At 42.0% G+C, this 17,921-nt stretch overlaps 1 protein-coding gene across 3 annotated transcripts in view; it reads right to left on the bottom strand.

Annotated features, from left to right (window-relative positions):
- Positions 1–17,921, bottom strand: part of LOC109958541 (myelin basic protein) — a 50,429-nt gene that overhangs the window by 27,628 nt on the left and 4,880 nt on the right. For all 3 annotated transcript variants that reach the window (XM_020597258.1, XM_020597257.1, XM_020597256.1), the window contains one exon: positions 9,643–9,701. In XM_020597258.1, coding sequence (XP_020452914.1) covers positions 9,643–9,687 — 45 coding nt within the window. In that variant the 5' untranslated portion in view covers positions 9,688–9,701. The remainder of the gene's footprint in view (positions 1–9,642; positions 9,702–17,921) is intronic.

The following is a 17,921-nucleotide window of genomic DNA, read 5'->3' as shown; positions in this document are numbered from 1 at the left end:
TCCATCTATGTTCCTCGCAGAGCCCTGCGCTCTCCTAAAAACTTGTCCTTAGTGGTTCCACGGTCCTGATCTAAAAAATGGGGTGACCACGCATTTGCTGTTTATGGCCCCAGACTCTGGAACTCGTTACCGCTTGAGATTAGGTCTATTACTGAGCTAGCGGTTTTTAAATCCACATTAAAAACACACCTTTTTAAACAGGCTTTTGCTCTTTAATTTATTTGATCTGTTGTTAAACAGCATTGTGTACATGTTGTTCTATGTTTTCTGACTGTTTAATTATTGTTTGATTATTACTTTAGCCTATAGAGATGTCTTTACTGTGCAGCACTTTGGGCCCGCCTTGAGTTGTAAAGCGCTATATAAATGATGCTTTATTATTATTATCTCAAGAACAGTCCAAAATCCAAAGACATTAAATACATGATGGAAAAAGGAGGAAAAGCAGCAAGTTGCTGAATTGGTGTTTTTAAATAACATTGAGCAACTCTCCAGTGATCAAAAATGAGCAGTCATTTCAGCTCTGAAACCAAATATCTGTGTGCTAAAGCCATGCAAAGATTAGTAAAAATATCAAACATCAGAAACAACCTGACAGCGCCTGCCTCACAGTGAGTTCAGGCATTTACATTAATGAAACACATAGAATGCCTGTGTAACCCAGGTTATGTTTTGAAGCTCAGATTTACAGTGTCCCAGAACGCCCCATTAGCAAATTAGCGCGAGATGTGATAGATTTAGGGGAACTCACGGAGGTCTCGAGTTCTCTCGCACATGGTTGAGCAGACACGCACCTTCCGACGGGTCGGCAGAGAGGAAAGCCATCAGAAGTGCAGGAGACACCTAGCAGGATATTTAGGAGCAGTCGATCACTGCACTGTGTTCATAGGAGCTAGCAGTGTCAATAATAGAATTATTGAGCATATCTGAGGGAAAAGGACAGGAAAAACTCCGACGTCGTTCCGCTCGAATTGCAGATTACCCTGGCTGGTTGTTTTTTTTGGGAATTCTTCACCTGGGACTGTTTCAGTCAACTGGATCGCTGTCATCAATCGTGGATGTGATATCCTTCGTCTGGACGCTGTTCTGGATTCCGAGCCGTTCCAGGAGGTGGTAGGACTGACTTAGAGGAGACCGATTGAACAAGATTAGCGGCCATCTCAGCCTTCTGTGCGCCAGAGAAGGCATGATAGAAGCAGAATACACAGGTCTCATCAGGCCTCAGCGTGCCCACGGTGTCTTTGTCCAGTTTAGCAAGGGGGGATGGTGTGGGTGCTGCCTCCTCCTCCACATATATCCACCGAACGCGTCCCAGCGCTCTGCATGCGGGGCACCTAGGGACGGTTGCCACCCAGTGCCCCCTTCTTCCTGCTCTTGTTGACTCACGTTGATGGTCCATGTTGTCGTCAGTTGTTTCCCCTTCAATTTGGCTCGTCAAAGTCTCTCGCTGACTGTTTCGCCTGCATATAATTTATGGTCCTCTGCTGGGTCCTGTGCGCCAGAGAAGGCATGATAGAAGCAGGATACACAGGTCTCATCAGGCCTCAGCGTGCCCACGATGTCTTTGTCCAGTGTAGCAAGGGGGGATGGTGTGGGTGCCGCCTCCTCCTCCACATATATCCACCGAACGCGTCCCAGCGCTCTGCATGCGGGGCACCTAGGGACGGTTGCCACCCAGTGCCCCCTTCTTCCTGCTCTTGTTGACTCACGTTGATGGTCCATGTTGTCGTCAGTTGTTTCCCCTTCAATTTGGCTCGTCAAAGTCTCTCGCTGACTGTTTCGCCTGCATATAATTTATGGTCCTCTGCTGGGTCCTGTGCGCCAGAGAAGGCATGATAGAAGCAGGATACACAGGTCTCATCAGGCCTCAGCGTGCCCACGATGTCTTTGTCCAGTGTAGCAAGGGGGGATGGTGTGGGTGCCGCCTCCTCCTCCACATATATCCACCGAACGCGTCCCAGCGCTCTGCATGCGGGGCACCTAGGGACGGTTGCCACCCAGTGCCCCCTTCTTCCTGCTCTTGTTGACTCACGTTGATGGTCCATGTTGTCGTCAGTTGTTTCCCCTTCAATTTGGCTCGTCAAAGTCTCTCGCTGACTGTTTCGCCTGCATATAATTTATGGTCCTCTGCTGGGTCCTGTGCGCCAGAGAAGGCATGATAGAAGCAGGATACACAGGTCTCATCAGGCCTCAGCGTGCCCACGATGTCTTTGTCCAGTGTAGCAAGGGGGGATGGTGTGGGTGCCGCCTCCTCCTCCACATATATCCACCGAACGCGTCCCAGCGCTCTGCATGCGGGGCACCTAGGGACGGTTGCCACCCAGTGCCCCCTTCTTCCTGCTCTTGTTGACTCACGTTGATGGTCCATGTTGTCGTCAGTTGTTTCCCCTTCAATTTGGCTCGTCAAAGTCTCTCGCTGACTGTTTCGCCTGCATATAATTTATGGTCCTCTGCTGGGTCCTGTGCGCCAGAGAAGGCATGATAGAAGCAGGATACACAGGTCTCATCAGGCCTCAGCGTGCCCACGATGTCTTTGTCCAGTGTAGCAAGGGGGGATGGTGTGGGTGCCGCCTCCGCTCAAAAAAACATTCCGTGCTCAGGATGTCAGATGCGCGCGCTCAAAATGTCCCATTGCTCGCTCAGGAAATTGGCACAAATATAACTCCATAGATAACGAGAGCAGCAGCTAGCATGCCAGAGTTATGAGAGTGAAACTAGCACAGGAAGAGCCCCTGCCACTCTTTTATGTCCAGTTTGTGGAAATGATTTCAGTTAGAAGGTCACTCATCATTGTTTCCCATACAGTGATCGGGCAACTGTGATTCAGTGGGTAGAGCAGTCGCCTCCCAAATGGAGGGTCGGAGGTTCGAATCTCGGTACCTGCAGTCCACAGGTTGAAGTGTCTTTGAACAAGACACTGAACCCCCAAGTTGCCCCTGATGGTTAGAGCCATTGGTGTGAGTTGGTGCCACAGATGGCTGCCTTGGTTCTGAACCGGAAACATACTTGGCCAAATAAAGGTGACCATTATTATTTAAGGCAGGCTGCCACAATATCAACATTGACCATATGTTGATTTAAAATAGGTTCAATCGTATTTCAATGCAGTGCCACAAGCAGCACACCTATTTGCTCAGTCCCTCCGTGCCCTGCTCTATTTCTGTCTCACACACACACACACACACACACACACACAAACACATGACTACCATGGCGACAGACCGTCTGTGAACAGCTCCTCCTCTCTGTGTTTAACACAATGCTATCAATTGCAGAGATTCAACTCTGATTAGCCGATTCAATCAGTCCAACCAGTGTCATTAGCGATCCAATTGATTGGTTTCTAATATTTACTGGTTTCAACCAGTGCTGCTGAAGCAGCAAGAGAGGGTCCGGAATAGGAGGAGGGCACCGGCCAACATGCACTATAGCGTTACTATATTAAAAAAAAAAAAAAAAAGCTTCTATTAGAAGTTATAAGCTCATGCATAGTTATAAGGTCTGAAGAGACTCATGTGATATGATACAGGAGAGAAGCCTGTATGAAGTTCAGTTTGTGGCAAAGCCTTTTACAGTACTTGCATATCTTTTACTGCATATGATAATTCATACTCAGGAAGTAAAGCTGAAGTGACATTTACATGACTAGTTAAAATAATTTGCAGTGCACCTGCATTGTTTTGCATTTTGTGACTTTCAGTTGAATAAAAGACTATTTTTCTGGTCATACGTTTCATCTCTGAAGGTTTCTTAAAAATAGTGTTAAAATATCGTCTCGTCTCATGAGCTAAGTGTATCATCACACCCCTAAGAAGCAGCAACCACTGGTGTCATCAGCTGGGCGGCATTTCTTTCATTTCTGTGCCGACAATAGAATCAATCTTGTTACTATGGATGTTTTTGAGATGGCAACAACAACCCTCTCACCTGCCTTCCTAGTTCCACATCTACTGTGCAGTTCAGATAATGAAATGTGCCCATGCTGCATGAACACAATAGTTTCTGAAGAGACAGGAGGCATTGATGTTTGTTAATTTTTAAACCAACAGAGTCAAATAGTTATGTCATATAGCAGCCCGCTTCCTTGTTTGAGCATGGTTTTGTTTACATCTCCCAGGGACTATGCTCGAGTACACATGAATCGTGCTCAAGACCACCTGATTCTAACATGGTGCCCGAGTTGAGTACGCTTGTGTTTACACTGATCAAAATGAACAGACTTTGGGGTCAAGTGTACTCGGATCCAGACCCAGGTCCCTAATGTGGAACCACCCTAAGATACAGTAGAGTCTCCCAGCTCCACCTTCAAAAAACGGTAAATACTGTGATGCAAGTAATCACATGTCAAATATTGTATCTCTAACACATTATTTAGGCCTGAAAGGAAGCAATTCAGTCTACCAAATGTCCACAGGGCCATAAGTTAACATTCAGAATTTGAGCAGAGCTACTGTTGAAGCCTTTGTAAAGCTAATATTTTGTGCCTGCAAACAACACTGAGAGAAGAGTACATCACTAAGATTCAGGTATTTTTTCTCTACCAATAATTCCTCCTGCAATAATTCAAATAAAAGATAACACTATACTAACACTTGCAATATACAAACTGAGGAAAAAAAACTTGAGTACAACTTAATTTCTACATATTCACTTGAAGAAAACCTAACTGCTCCAGCAACTGACAGAACTCCAGATATGTCATTGTGCTTGGCAGTGGTATTCTCTGTACAACTGAGAAACAAAGAGAAAAAAGAGATGAATAGGAAGAGTCTAGTTATAATTCAGATGCGTCTGTCTCTCCAGACATCTCACACCGAGGAACAGAAACGACAGGAATGGGCTTGCTGGGCTGGTCACACTCTAATTGGGCACTGGTTGAACTGATGGTTTCTGAAAGCCGGTGGCCTGCAAGCTAAGACTCAAGCTCCCTCATCTGGAGACTTCAGTTCATTAGTTTCAGTGATAGAGGGCACAAAGTAGCAAATGAAAGAAGAACTGACAAAGCAACATCTTATTGTAAAGTTAAGCTGTAACATTCTGTGCAACAAGTTTGGCTTTGAGCTGCAGCCTTTCACAGCAAGGACCATCTCCAACAGCACTCACAATCTAAAGGCCTTTTCCATCAGCTTGAGCAGCATGTTTGTTTCACTTCCAGCTGGTGTAATCATGTCTATAATTTCCCAAGTATTCATTAGTTTTGGTTTTAATCATCTGTGTGGCCTACGTGCTCCGATACGCCTAGTGATTCAATCCACAGGTGAACTGAGCATTAGTGGTACTTCTTCCCTATAGCAGCATAACATCAAATTTTAATTTGGCAAAGTAGAAATGGGACCAACATGAATGTGACCTGAGAGGCTGGTGCTTGATTAATTAGAAACACCTGCATTTTCTCTACTTGTGAGAGGGTAAGTTGAACAGACAAATTCGTTATTAAAGAGCTTCGAGGGTGGCTTCTTTTTTACGCCTTTCAAAAACCAAAAACACAACAGCAAAAGTGTAAGGATGTTTTAAACTGGGTGTTGATAAACTATACCATAAGCTTCAATGATTAGCATGTCTGCAGCTTAGTATCTAAGCAAGTATTATTTCCAAGAGAACACCATTAACTCCTCAAAATGACTTGTGTCTCAATGTGAAAATGTGAACTACACTGTAGGTTATACAAGCACATAGAAAGAGCACTGGTGATAGTTAACAGAAATAGCAATCATGCAGCAAGAGAGTCACTTTTTTTTCCAATTTGCTTTTCAAGTGACAGTTACTTTATACCCTTTGCTCAAGAGGGAGTATGTCTTTAGCTGTACTGCATTCTGGTCTTTGGAGAAATTGGTATCTCTGTCTTGGCTGCGTGCTCTGCCTGTTCAGTTACAGATGCACTATGACTCTGAGGCTTTGAAACCACATCCTGATGTTCACTGCTGACATCTGAGGTAGCCAAAAATCTATTCTTTTCACTGTAGCTGGACAGAAAATATCTCAGCATTAACTGCCATATGGTGGTCCAGTAATCTACACAAACAATAACACAATAGAGTCAGAAATGCAAGGTGCATTGGCCTAATATGTCCTTGTTATCCTGGTACTCTATTTACTTACAATTGATCATAAACTGTTGACCAGAATTTAAATCCATTCTTCCAGAATCTGATGGTGTGCACCTAAACACTGCAGACACATGACACACATTTAAGCAAATAGCCCTTTGGCAGAAACCCAAAATTGAGGAGCGGGGCCAGTGTTGTTAACTTGTGGTTCCAAATGGAATTTAAGGCTCTAAAATATTACTGGTGCGAACATTTCAGACTGCTGAAAATGAAACATTTTTGTCAGAGGCTCTACTGAGGTGTGACAGAGGAGTTATGGGTGCATTTCACCCATCCTGATACGCTGAGGGAGTGGGAGAGGGATCATGACTCAGATAACAGCATCTAAACATGACCTGCCTCACTCTGTCACGCTCTGTTCCTGCTTGACTGTCACTATGACAACTGGCTGTTTTGCTAGACCTTTAAACTGACTTTGGTGTCACGACAATCAAGCCAAAAAGAAAGGGAAAAACAAATGACAGACATGTTTAACATGATTATGAAGCTAAATACAGTACATAATGCCACTTCAGTGTGACATACTGTCCCCCTGCCTCTCCTGGCAGCTTTACACTTGAAAAATTAGCTCACCCCTCTTACTGCTGCTCTTCTCTCACCAGAGTGTGCTTTGAAGGCAAAGGAAACTAATCATCTATGGGCTGAGCCAGCAGCCCCCCTGCAGGTTTGGGCTCCCCTCTTTCCCAGCATGATGTGATCACTCTAACGATTACGGGCACTAAGCAGGTCATCAGTTGTAAGCCAGGACACACCGTAGACCGCAAAGTTTATGCTGTTGCCCACAGCCTCAAAAGCTGGCACTGAAGGGCAATTTTATCCTCCATATTTCTTTTCTGACTACAAATCCTTGATCGCTGCCTGGGGTCAACTCTACTCACAACCAGCTCATGCCCTCTTCAAGTTTCATTATATCTGCTGTAAGTTTGAAATGCTGAGACAAAAGAAGACAGAGTTGGAGTTAATTGCATGATGTTTTTAAATTACATTACTGTCCCAATTTAAGGCTTATTCTCCTCTGTACCCGGCATACAGGAACAGTGTCTAGTCTGAAATTTCTGCACTCACTGAGCAGAAAAATTTGCCTCTTAAATATATTCAATTACTGCTACAATGGGGTTTTGCCTCAGGTTTAGAGTAAAGCGACTGCTGCTTTCAAGTGAAATAACTGCTTTTGTTCCAACAGTGCTGCCCACCTGCCAGCAGAACAAGCTTCTATAACAGCAGAATAAACACAGTCCCACCAGCCATAACATCTCTATATCTGAGGCTGTTATCCAGTTGTCAAATCTTACTCAACAGCTATACAAGAGGCAAGTGCATAGAGATGCACAAACAAACACATATCACTTCAATTTGGGGAGAAAAACAGCAAAAATAAAGAAATAAATAAATCTGGGTTTTCTAGATGGACCTCCAGGGTGACAAACTGTTGCTGCTGTAGATAAAAATCATTTGGCATAAAGATGATCAACTATCAATGTCCCACATCTATGCTTCATAGCATACTCTACGTGGACAATTTAGCGGCATTTAAACATTGACGAGGATTTTTTAAACACAGTGGAATACATCTAAATCTGCATGGCACCCAGCTACTGTCATATAAGATGGAACTCACACTTGAATCTGCAAACAGTTTCAGCATTTGTTTTTGCCAAGTCCTAACCTCTACTATGATGAACCTGTTTTTAAAATTCCTGTTTTAGTGAGTGATTATAGATGTTTGAGTCGTCAACCTGAACGTAGGTCTGAGATAGATAATGTAGCCAAAGTTCAGACTGATGACTATGATCTTCCCCTAAAATGCTCTAACAGAAAGGATGCAATCAGAAGAGCATTTCCAATGCTGTTAGACCAGAGCGTTGATTTGGATATTTATTTTTTTCTCGTCATAAGGGCCATGCGGTTATACATATAAATGTACACAGCCTACAATCAAAGGTGGATTATGCTCAAGTAGAGTGTCGGCAAACAAATGTTGATATTATTGTGCTTTCAGAGACTTGGCTAACTGATAAGATGGACACTAATTCCATCGCACTTCAATGTATTTTGATGTGATAAATCTACTATAGGAGGAGGTGTGGCAATTATTGTGAAAAAATGCTTTCCTGTTACTCTTGTTAATTCTGTGCCTAGAGCAAAATGTTGTCTAGCCTAAATGTCTCTTTAGGATAAAGTGATAATTGTGGTAGGCTGCTGGTTACTGGAATGTATCAGCCCCCTTCTTCAAAATCTGATTCTATTACCAGCATCTTTCAGTTGCTGTCCAGTCACGGCAAATTTGAAATCATGATTCTGGGTGATTTGAACTTTGACTGGTTAATCTCTGCATCTGAAGAATTGAAGAATATGTGTAATGTGTTTAACATATCTCAATTAATTTCTTCACCATGAAGACTAGACTTGAAAAGTCCCAAAAACGCTAGCCTTTTAGATATTATTTTAACAAGCTGGCCTTCGAATTTTCAATTAAGTGGCATCTTTTGACTTGAATTTATCGATCACTTTCCTATAGCTTCTATATACTGCACTTGCCATGACACACTGACTTTCATTCTACACTATTTTATTTTTAATGATACTGCAGATAAACATACTCTTGTTAAAAAACAAAGGATCAAACAGGAATAATCCCTGGTTTTCAAATGAATTAGCAGAAATACTACATATGAAAAATAAAGCCTAGAAAAGAGCACATTTGTCTAAATCTGCTCTTGATTGGCAAAATGTTTGTCATTTAATAATTTTAATAATCAGGTAAAAATAAGTTTTAAGTCCAATTTAATCGGTATTCTCTAAGGAGTTCCACAAGGATACATTTTGGGCCCCACTTTACTCGTTTTTATTAACGATCTAGGATCCAAAATAATTAGCAGTACTATGCATTTTCATGCAGATGACATGGTCATTTATACAGTGGCAGAATGTGCCGGAAGTGCTGCATTGAAGTGCATACAATTGTACAGGTGTACCTAATAAAGTGGCTGGTCAGTGTAGTTAGTTTATGAAATCTTTGACTTGCTGCTTCTCAGTAAGTTTGACAGGTGAGTACAAAGTGTTGCCTGTGGCAGTGTGATTACCACAAAACCTGGATTTCCGATCCAAGAGCCAGAGGTGAGAGCATAACCATATATATGTGTAGGCAGCTCAGAAATAAATCAAATCACTTATAACAAAAACCAAACAACATTCTGTGCAAAGCTGCACTCCCTGTGGAGAATGCAATATTTTTCATTTTTATGCAGTGTTAGATTAGCTCTGAATTTTTCAAAAGATATTCAAAACATGCATACTGTAACAAGGTTGACAATCTGACTGGAGGCTCATGTGAAGGCAATAAATCAGTCTGAGTGAAGCAGGCAGTTTGTATGCAACCGAGTCCAAAGTCCTGCTGATAAAGGCCAGTGGTCACATTGATAAGGTTAAAAGAAAATCCTCCAACACATGCTTCATTCTCAGATCGCACTTTTCAGACTTCTTACACACATAAAATAAAGTATTAGAGTGTCTACAGTATAGTAAGGACTCTTACCTTGTTGTCAGTGGGTGGCTCCTTCTTTCCTAGATGCTGGCCCATGCTGGTGACAGAGACTGTAAGAAAAACAGACAGTGAATTTACACCAGGACAAGACTGTAAACAGCATATTAGGTGAAGATTATGTACTCCTCCTCATACAAGCAAGACTGGCTATCTCAAGTCAGGGTGTGAAAGTGTAGCATCACATACAGCAATGAAATCATTTTGAATTGTGTTTTAGCCTTAAAGCCTTCCTCTACTCAAAGATGTGCAGGCTTGCCGTTACTCCACTTGGATGTTCTGACTATGCAGAATGATATAAGTGCATATATGTGCAGAGTGTGACATTATAAGGTTGCTTTCATATCAGCTAACATAAAATTTAAGCTGTGGACATATGCAACCCATTCTCACAGCAAAATGTATATTAGCTACTACACTGGTCCGCAATACACAATGTATTAGAGCCCCATCTTCTATCAAACACGTGCGCAGCACAGGTAGCACGTCTGTGTTAACTAATTTCCTACCTGCACAATTACCATTTTCATGCACATCACATTGCCTTTTAACCAAGCAGAAGTCTGTTGACTTCTCGTTGGCAGGCGTGTCCAGAGGAAAACGGGGTGTGTCCAGGTAAATTTTGGGCACGTTGGTAATATGAGGGCGCACAAAGTGACTGCGCCTTTGACCAGCACATAGCAGGTCTGTGGTCAACAGTCAAATCATCATTGCTACTTAATGGGCGCTTTGACCTTGGACCGTGCTCGTTATACCATGGGACGCGCTGTGCAAGACATGCAAAACTTAAAAAGATGACAGTGTGTTCACTGGGTGTTGTCATTAATATATATGCACTTACAATAAAAACCATTTTGATTAGTGATCGTGTGCCTTCACCTCGAGCAAAACATACAGTATTTCTCATAGCAAAAAACAAAAGACAATGTCTGACATTTCTTATACATGGTTAAGTTTAGGCACAGTAGCTACATGATTAGGAATGGTTAAAACATTGTCAAATGAAAAGTACATCACACAAGACTAGACACAGGACTCAGTCTCTGGTTCTCTACATAAAAGCCAAGTGTTATTTGACCCACCCCATCCATCAGCTTCCTGGTGTTTTTAATGTTCTGTATTGTAGCTCAAATCCATAGGCCTTCAATGGGCACTAAATATTAGCTTCCCAATCCACACTCCAGTCCAGTCGGTGGTGGTAATGCACCATGCGGTTGTTTGCCAACTGCCATAAAACACCAAGAACAACACAAAGAAGGACACTGGGCTAAAATAACAATGACTCACAGTGGCTTCACCTTTAGGAGATGTCATGGCATCCATTTTTTTATACAGTCAGTGATCTGGATACAAGAATCTTTCTCCATTCATCTTTGCAAATGCAAGTAGCTGTCCCTGGTAGGCTAGTGGTTAAGGCACAGTGCTCTCGCGCAGTGCCCTTGGTTCAAATCGGGGTTGCGTCAGGAAGGGCATCCGGCATAAAAGACGTGCCAAATGTCAACATGCGAGGTGTCAGTGTGACGATTCGCTGTGGTGACCCCTAAATGCGAAAAGCCAAAAGTGACTTTACTTTACTATCTTTGCAAAACTGCTCAACCTCTGCCAGGTTGCATTGGGATCATAAGTTAACAGCCCTTTTCAAGTCCATCCACAAATTCACAATTGGATTGAGGTCTGGGCTCCAACTTGGCTACTCCAGAACATTAATATTGTTGTTTTTAAATCATTTGTGTGTAGCTCTGGCTGCGTGCTTCAGGTCACTATCAAGCTGGAAATCAAAACGTCTCCCAAGTCACAGTTCTCTTGCAGACTGCATCAGATTTCCCTCCAGGATTTTCCTGTAATTTGCTGCATTCATTTTACCCTACCTTCACAAGCCTTCCAGAGCACGTTGCAAAGCATCCCCACAGCATTATGTTGCTGCCACCATGCTTCACGGTGGGAATGTTCATTTGCAATGATTGCAGTATTTGGTTTACGCCAAACACAGTATCTAATCTTATGGCCAAAAAGCTCAACAATGACTTTCTCTTTGCCACTCTCCCATAAAACTTTGGCCAGTGAGGAACACTGCTGCACACATGCACAGTTTCTCCCATCAGCTGCAGAGGCTTGTTAACTCCTTCAGAGGACTCACGGGCCTCTTAGTGGCCTCCCTCACTAGTCCCCTTCTTACACAATCACTTTGTTTTTGAGATGTATGTATGCCTCATGTTTCTGTCACTTCTTAATGATGGATTTAATCATACTACAAGGGATATTTAGTGCCTGACTTATGATTTTTATAACCTTTTCACAGAGATTCTTGTTCTTTTGTCTTCTTTTTTGGTTAGGATACTAATTCACCAGTAATCGGACCATCCAAATGCAGATGTATTTATAATACAATCACATGAAACACATCCACAGAACGCAAGTGATCTCCATTTAATTCATTGTATGACTTCTAAAACTAATTGGCTGCACCTGTGACAATTTAGGTGGGTTGCTTTTAAAGAGCGTGAGTACTTTTGCAATCAATTTTTGGTCTTGTATTTTAATTAATTTAGATTACTTTGTAGAGATCAGTTTTCACTTCGACATGAACAAGACTTTTTCTGTTAATCATCATCAAATAGCCAAATAAAATCTGGAGTGCACAGTAAAAAAGACGGTTTCTGAATAGTTGGAAAAATTACAACTGTTTTGCAAATGAACTCATTTTGTGCTGATGATCCGTTTGCCCTGCACTGCGATCACTGCTGTAAAATACAGCCGTCCAGTGATTAGTAACTACTGCAGTAGTGTCATCATCTCTAAATACGATACAGTTCTTCACAGCTGTTGAGGTACCTGAAATATTGCCAGCTTATTTGCATTTGCTGGAGGGGTGCTGCAAATTATCCTCACCATTATCTGCTGCTCTTCTGGACTACAGGTGTGCTGGTCATGAAAAACAAAGCAGCTTTTCTTGATTAAACTAATTGCTGCCAACTTACAGACTTTAATGATTCAAAATTATTAAAAAGTTCCATCATAATATTCTTGTTAATTGTGGAGCACTTAAATGTGAGGACCACATATGAGACTGTCACTGTTTCTGTGTCACTTGCTCTTTACCACCTATGCTACTGCAATAATTGCAGAAAACCAACAGTGAGCTGTCTTGCTCCAGACAGTAGGTGAACTGCCAAGACTAAAGGCCTTTTCAGATAGGACACGGTGGGAGCTGCACTTTGCTATCGAACCCATTCGTTTCTATGTGTTGCACGATGCAAGGATGTATCTGTGCTGCGCTCACCTGAGCGCAGTGCAAATTCACACAAGCCACCCCTGTAGTTACAAGTTTAACTTGGGCGCACCTCAGTGTCTCCAATTGCACAGAACCTGTCAGACCACAAAGAAAATGGAGGAGAAGCTGATTCTGGCAGACCCACACCCTCTTCTTCTTTGCTGCAACTCGTCTCCACCTCCTCATCAATACAACTATAGCCAGAATTTTTCTCTGTAGACACAGTACATCGTGCATCCCAGTCCACTGCTAGAAAAACTAGTTAATATCTGCTAACCACCTCCCGAAAAGCTTTTTGGTCACCAAGCAACTGGCACCCTTCTTCCCTGTGCTGCCCCCAGCCCCCGCGTCCTATCTGAAAGCCCTTTAAGAAAGACTCCATGCTCTTTATGTGAGGGAAATGTTTCCAATGTAAGATGAGGTCTCAGGTGTGTGAGCTCTAAGCTCACACACCTGAGAGGCAACAAATTAAAGAGTCCAACTGATGCAAATAAAGAATGCTACTTTTTTAAATAAATTTTGTGCAAGTGAGAAAAAGTATTCCAACTAAACTTCTTCCCTCTGAGGGACCACTCTACCTTCAAATAGTCACAGCATGCAATTTTGGCTTTCAGGAGTGTTTTGCAGTCATCAAAAAAGCTTTCATCTTCTCTGACACCTTGACTACAGTATTTCATTCTCTCTCTTTTCTTCATTTTATAACAATACTTGGAGACTACATGGTAGTACCCCCTGTCAAAAAAGCTTATGCTAGACATGTCTGGTAATGAGGTTTATTGAAGGTCTGTTGATGGTCCACGTTGATGTTGGCACAGGCCCCTAACAATATGACTGGATTCACAGGCAGGAAGGTTGTAAACTTTCTGTACTTAATGCAAAAGTGCAGTGCGTGTCAGCCTTATGGTTCAAATTGTATATGCACCAAACTGCTCACATTCCCTACTCACCAGTCAATTGCTTCAAAGGATTCAAAAATGTTAAAGCCTCTGAGCAATCAATATAAAAATACTAAAATGGAACATACGCATGATTAAGCACTTGATGTGCCTTAGAGAACTGTCAAGTCACATTATAATAATAAAGCTTTATTTATATAGCACTTTACAACTCCGAGGAGCACAGAGTGCTGCACAATAACGTGTAGCAAATAGAAAACCTTGCTAAAACAATAAAACCTAAACAGAATAAAACACAAATTTACGAAACAGGAGTAATAAAAACCTTCCATATCAAGATACAAATAGCATAAGACAAGTTAAACGACGTCTCGCAAACTCTCGCTGCAGGACTTTTTTCTTAACAAAATAAAGTATTATGTGATAGTTTAAGGATCTCCTTGAATGGGCATGAAATCCAGGCCATTGCATGTGTATGTGAGCTTGCCTGACATCCACTGGTGTCCCCACTATATTGGCAAAATGTTATATTGCCTTGCTTGTTATGTGTATTTTCAATAAAGCTTGAAGCTTATGTCTGAATTATGCCAGTTAAAATATGGGGTTTCTCAATTACTCACTTTGTTTAGAGTGTTACACATCTCTTTTCATCTGTACATATATCATTGTTTACCTATCTATGGAGGAGGAATTCACATTAATTAATGCCGTTGCAGTCCACTTTCGGCACAACACCGGCAACAGGAACTGTGTGTGTTCACGAACTATCCTCTCGTTTTAAGGAAGAAGCTTTCTGGCTCTCTGATTCTGAAACAATCACAAACTATTTGGAGTTATGAGGGGTGCAGAGCTAATCTAGAGGTACCCAAGATTAAACTTTAAATGGCTGGAAACTGGCAAAATGAGCAGCCATGGGCACTTTAAATCACCTAGTTCTATAGAGAATACTGGTAGAAAGAACCCAACCCACTGTTTTCTTTGAACTCAAGAGAATGGGCTGAATCATACCTACTGGTGTCTGAGCCAAAAGAGCCACACAAAGCACAAACAAGTAGCGACAAAAAAAGCTTAAACTCCTGCTGATTAAAGGACCATAATTATATTGCCAGTGGATGTGCATTCAGTTTTGCACAGCACATGTATCTACTGAAGACATGGATATTTGCTGGATGTGGGAAGACATTGCGGGGATACTGTGTGTGAGTGAATGAGGCCTGGCAGACAGTTTCACTCACAGATGTTACACAATGACAAGATGAGCTCCTGCAAGGACTTGCAAGAAAAGACTGTTGCATAATAGGCTGTGAGAGAGGCAAAGAGGAGGAAGATGAGAACAGTGTAACACAAGGCTGCAATTATCGCTCGGCAGAAGTCCTTTTTAACAAAAAAAAAAAAAAAAACATGCTTGCTTGCCTGGCCTTTATTTTTTTACTCCTATATCACCCTGCAATTTAGAAAGAGATAGGAAGGTGTTTGAAAACATAAAATAAGAGAAAAAGCCCAATTCATTAGCTTCTTCCAATTTTAACCCGTATAAGTTGCTCTTATTTAGCCGGTGTGTCTGAGCTCCTGGAATATTTGTGTTTTAAATAAATCTTCAAGAAGAGAAAGGCTCTTACCATAGAGTGGCTACATGCAGGGCAGCACCTTTAAAAATCCATTACCATTTAAAGCAGTCTACAGCACATGAGCAGTCACTGTATGTCTGCAGCTTATTAGATGAAGATATTTCAAATCCACATCCTCACAAGTTTCTACTGTTTTTACTTGGTATATAAGATGTGTAGCTCAGCTTATCAAAGTTCTCTGTGACTATTTCAGGCATCATCTTTCATACCTCAAAAAACCCATCATGAATCATCAAAACATGATGCTCTTCTCTTTATTTTGTGGTAAAAGAGCAACAGAGGAACCATAGCTGTAGTGAAAATCTTTTCCAGCCTGCCTGCTGCAGATTTGGTTCAAGTGACATTAAATCAACCGATAAAAAGACAACCCTTCTTCTTATACAAGCAGAGGTGGTACACCGACTTATTTCATTAAGTGCAGGCCTGTGAATATGAAGAGGATATTACCTTGCTGCAACATAAATCTCCCTGTCAGGATTAGATGAGATTTTTATAATGCTGACAAAAGGGAGCATGAATTACTCTACAACAACAACAACTACAATCAAGTATGGAAACGGTATCATTCACTACAGTGATGCTTTCCCATATCAACATGCACTATCTGTAATTATTTTCAAAAATGAAAGCACAAACAAAGCCAAAACACTATTGCACAAAAGGCTTTCACACCACCACCAGGACCGCTCTGTTGGAGTGAGACTTCCTCAAACAAAGAGCCAGTGAGCATGAAACCAACTTTTATAGGACTATGACTCACAGAAAAGATGGATATGAAGAGCTGAGTAAACAATGTGGTGAGTATTTGTTCCATGCAGCATGTTGGTACATCAAAATGTTCTTACCTGCTGCAGTAAAAGCCCCAGGTAAAAAAAAAAAAAATTTTGCAACAAAAAAAAAAAAAAAAAAAAAAAAAAAAAAAAAAAAAAGGAAAATGAGACTTATGAAGGTGAGACTGTGTTTTTGGATTTAAGGTCACCTTCTGTACTGAGACAGAGGTCACTCAAGTACTAAACAGGGGGAATGAAGCAGAACACTGGACAGCCACATATAGTCTTAGATTTTACATTCTATCTGATGATGTTATTATGAGGTTCAAATATAAGACATGGTTTCTGGTGGTCGTATACCATGGGGCTGTGCGTTTTCTGTGCTGAGTGACTTTATTAACAAAAACTGAATGAGAAGGGAGGCATGCTGCTAAAAAGTGTGCCAAAACATGGCTCACAAACACTAATGTAGATGTGACAGTTAGTGGCTTTATGAGGTGTTTTATGCTGTAACCATTTCTTGACAAACAACAGCCTAGCTGCAGAGACTTCTCACACTATTGTCTCTCTGAGGTTTCCAGGCAACCAGGGGAGATGCTGTACACAAGTGCTAGGCATGTGGTTAAACTGTTCACCAAGAGATACAGTGAGGAACAGAAGTATTTGAACACCCTGCAAGTTTGCAAGTTCTCCCACTTAGAAATCATGGAGGGGTCTGAAATTCACATTGTAGGTGCATTCCCACTCTGAGAGACAGAATTAAAAAACAAAATTTCAGGAAATCACATTGTATGATTTTTAAAGAATTTATTTGTCTTGCACTGCTGAACATAAGTATTTGAACACCTGACAAACAGCAAGAATTCTGGCTCTCAAAGTCCTTGAAAAAGTCCACCTCTACTCCACTCATTAATCTAAATTAGTAGCACCTGTCTGAGCTCTTTAAAGACACCTGTCCACCCCACAGTCAGTCAGAGGCCAACTACTACCATGGGCAAGACCAAAGAGCTGTCAAAAGACACCAGAGACAAAAGTGTGGACCTCCACACGGCTGGAAAGGGCTACGGGGCAATTGCCAAGCAGCTTGGTGAAAATAGATCAACTGTTGGAGCAATTGTTAGAAAATGGAAGAGGCTAAAAACGACTGTCAGTCTCCCTCGGACTGGGGCGCCATGCAAGATCTCACCTCGTGGGGTATCACTGATGATAAGAAAGGTGAGGAATCAGCCCAGAACTACAAGGGAGGAGCTGGTCAATGACATGAAGAGAGCTGGGACCACAGTTTCAAAGGTCACTGTCGGTAGAACACTACGCCGTCATGGTTTCAAATCATGCATTGCACGGAAGGTTCCCCTGCTCAAGTCATCACATGTCCAAGCCCGTCTGAAGTTTGCCAAAGACCATCTGGATGATCCAGAGGAGGCATGGGAGAAAGTCATGTGGTCAGATGAGACCAAAGTAGAACCTTTTTGGTCTAAACTTCACTTGTCGTGTTTGGAGGAAAAAGAAGGATGAGATGCATCCCAAGAACACCAACCCTACTGTGAAGCATGGGGGTGGAAACATCATGCTTTGGGGGTGCTTTTCTGAGAAGGGGACAGGACGTCTGCACTGTATTAAGGAGAGGATGAATGGGGCCATTTATTGTGAGAATTTGAGCAACAACCTCCTTCCCTCAGTCAGAGCATTGAAGATGGGGCGTGGCTGG

The sequence above is a fragment of the Monopterus albus genome, unplaced genomic scaffold (assembly GCF_001952655.1).
Source record: "Monopterus albus unplaced genomic scaffold, M_albus_1.0 scaffold33.1, whole genome shotgun sequence".
In the NCBI taxonomy this organism is placed as follows: Eukaryota; Metazoa; Chordata; class Actinopteri; order Synbranchiformes; family Synbranchidae; genus Monopterus; species Monopterus albus.
This window is presented reverse-complemented; position numbering and strand designations above follow the sequence as displayed.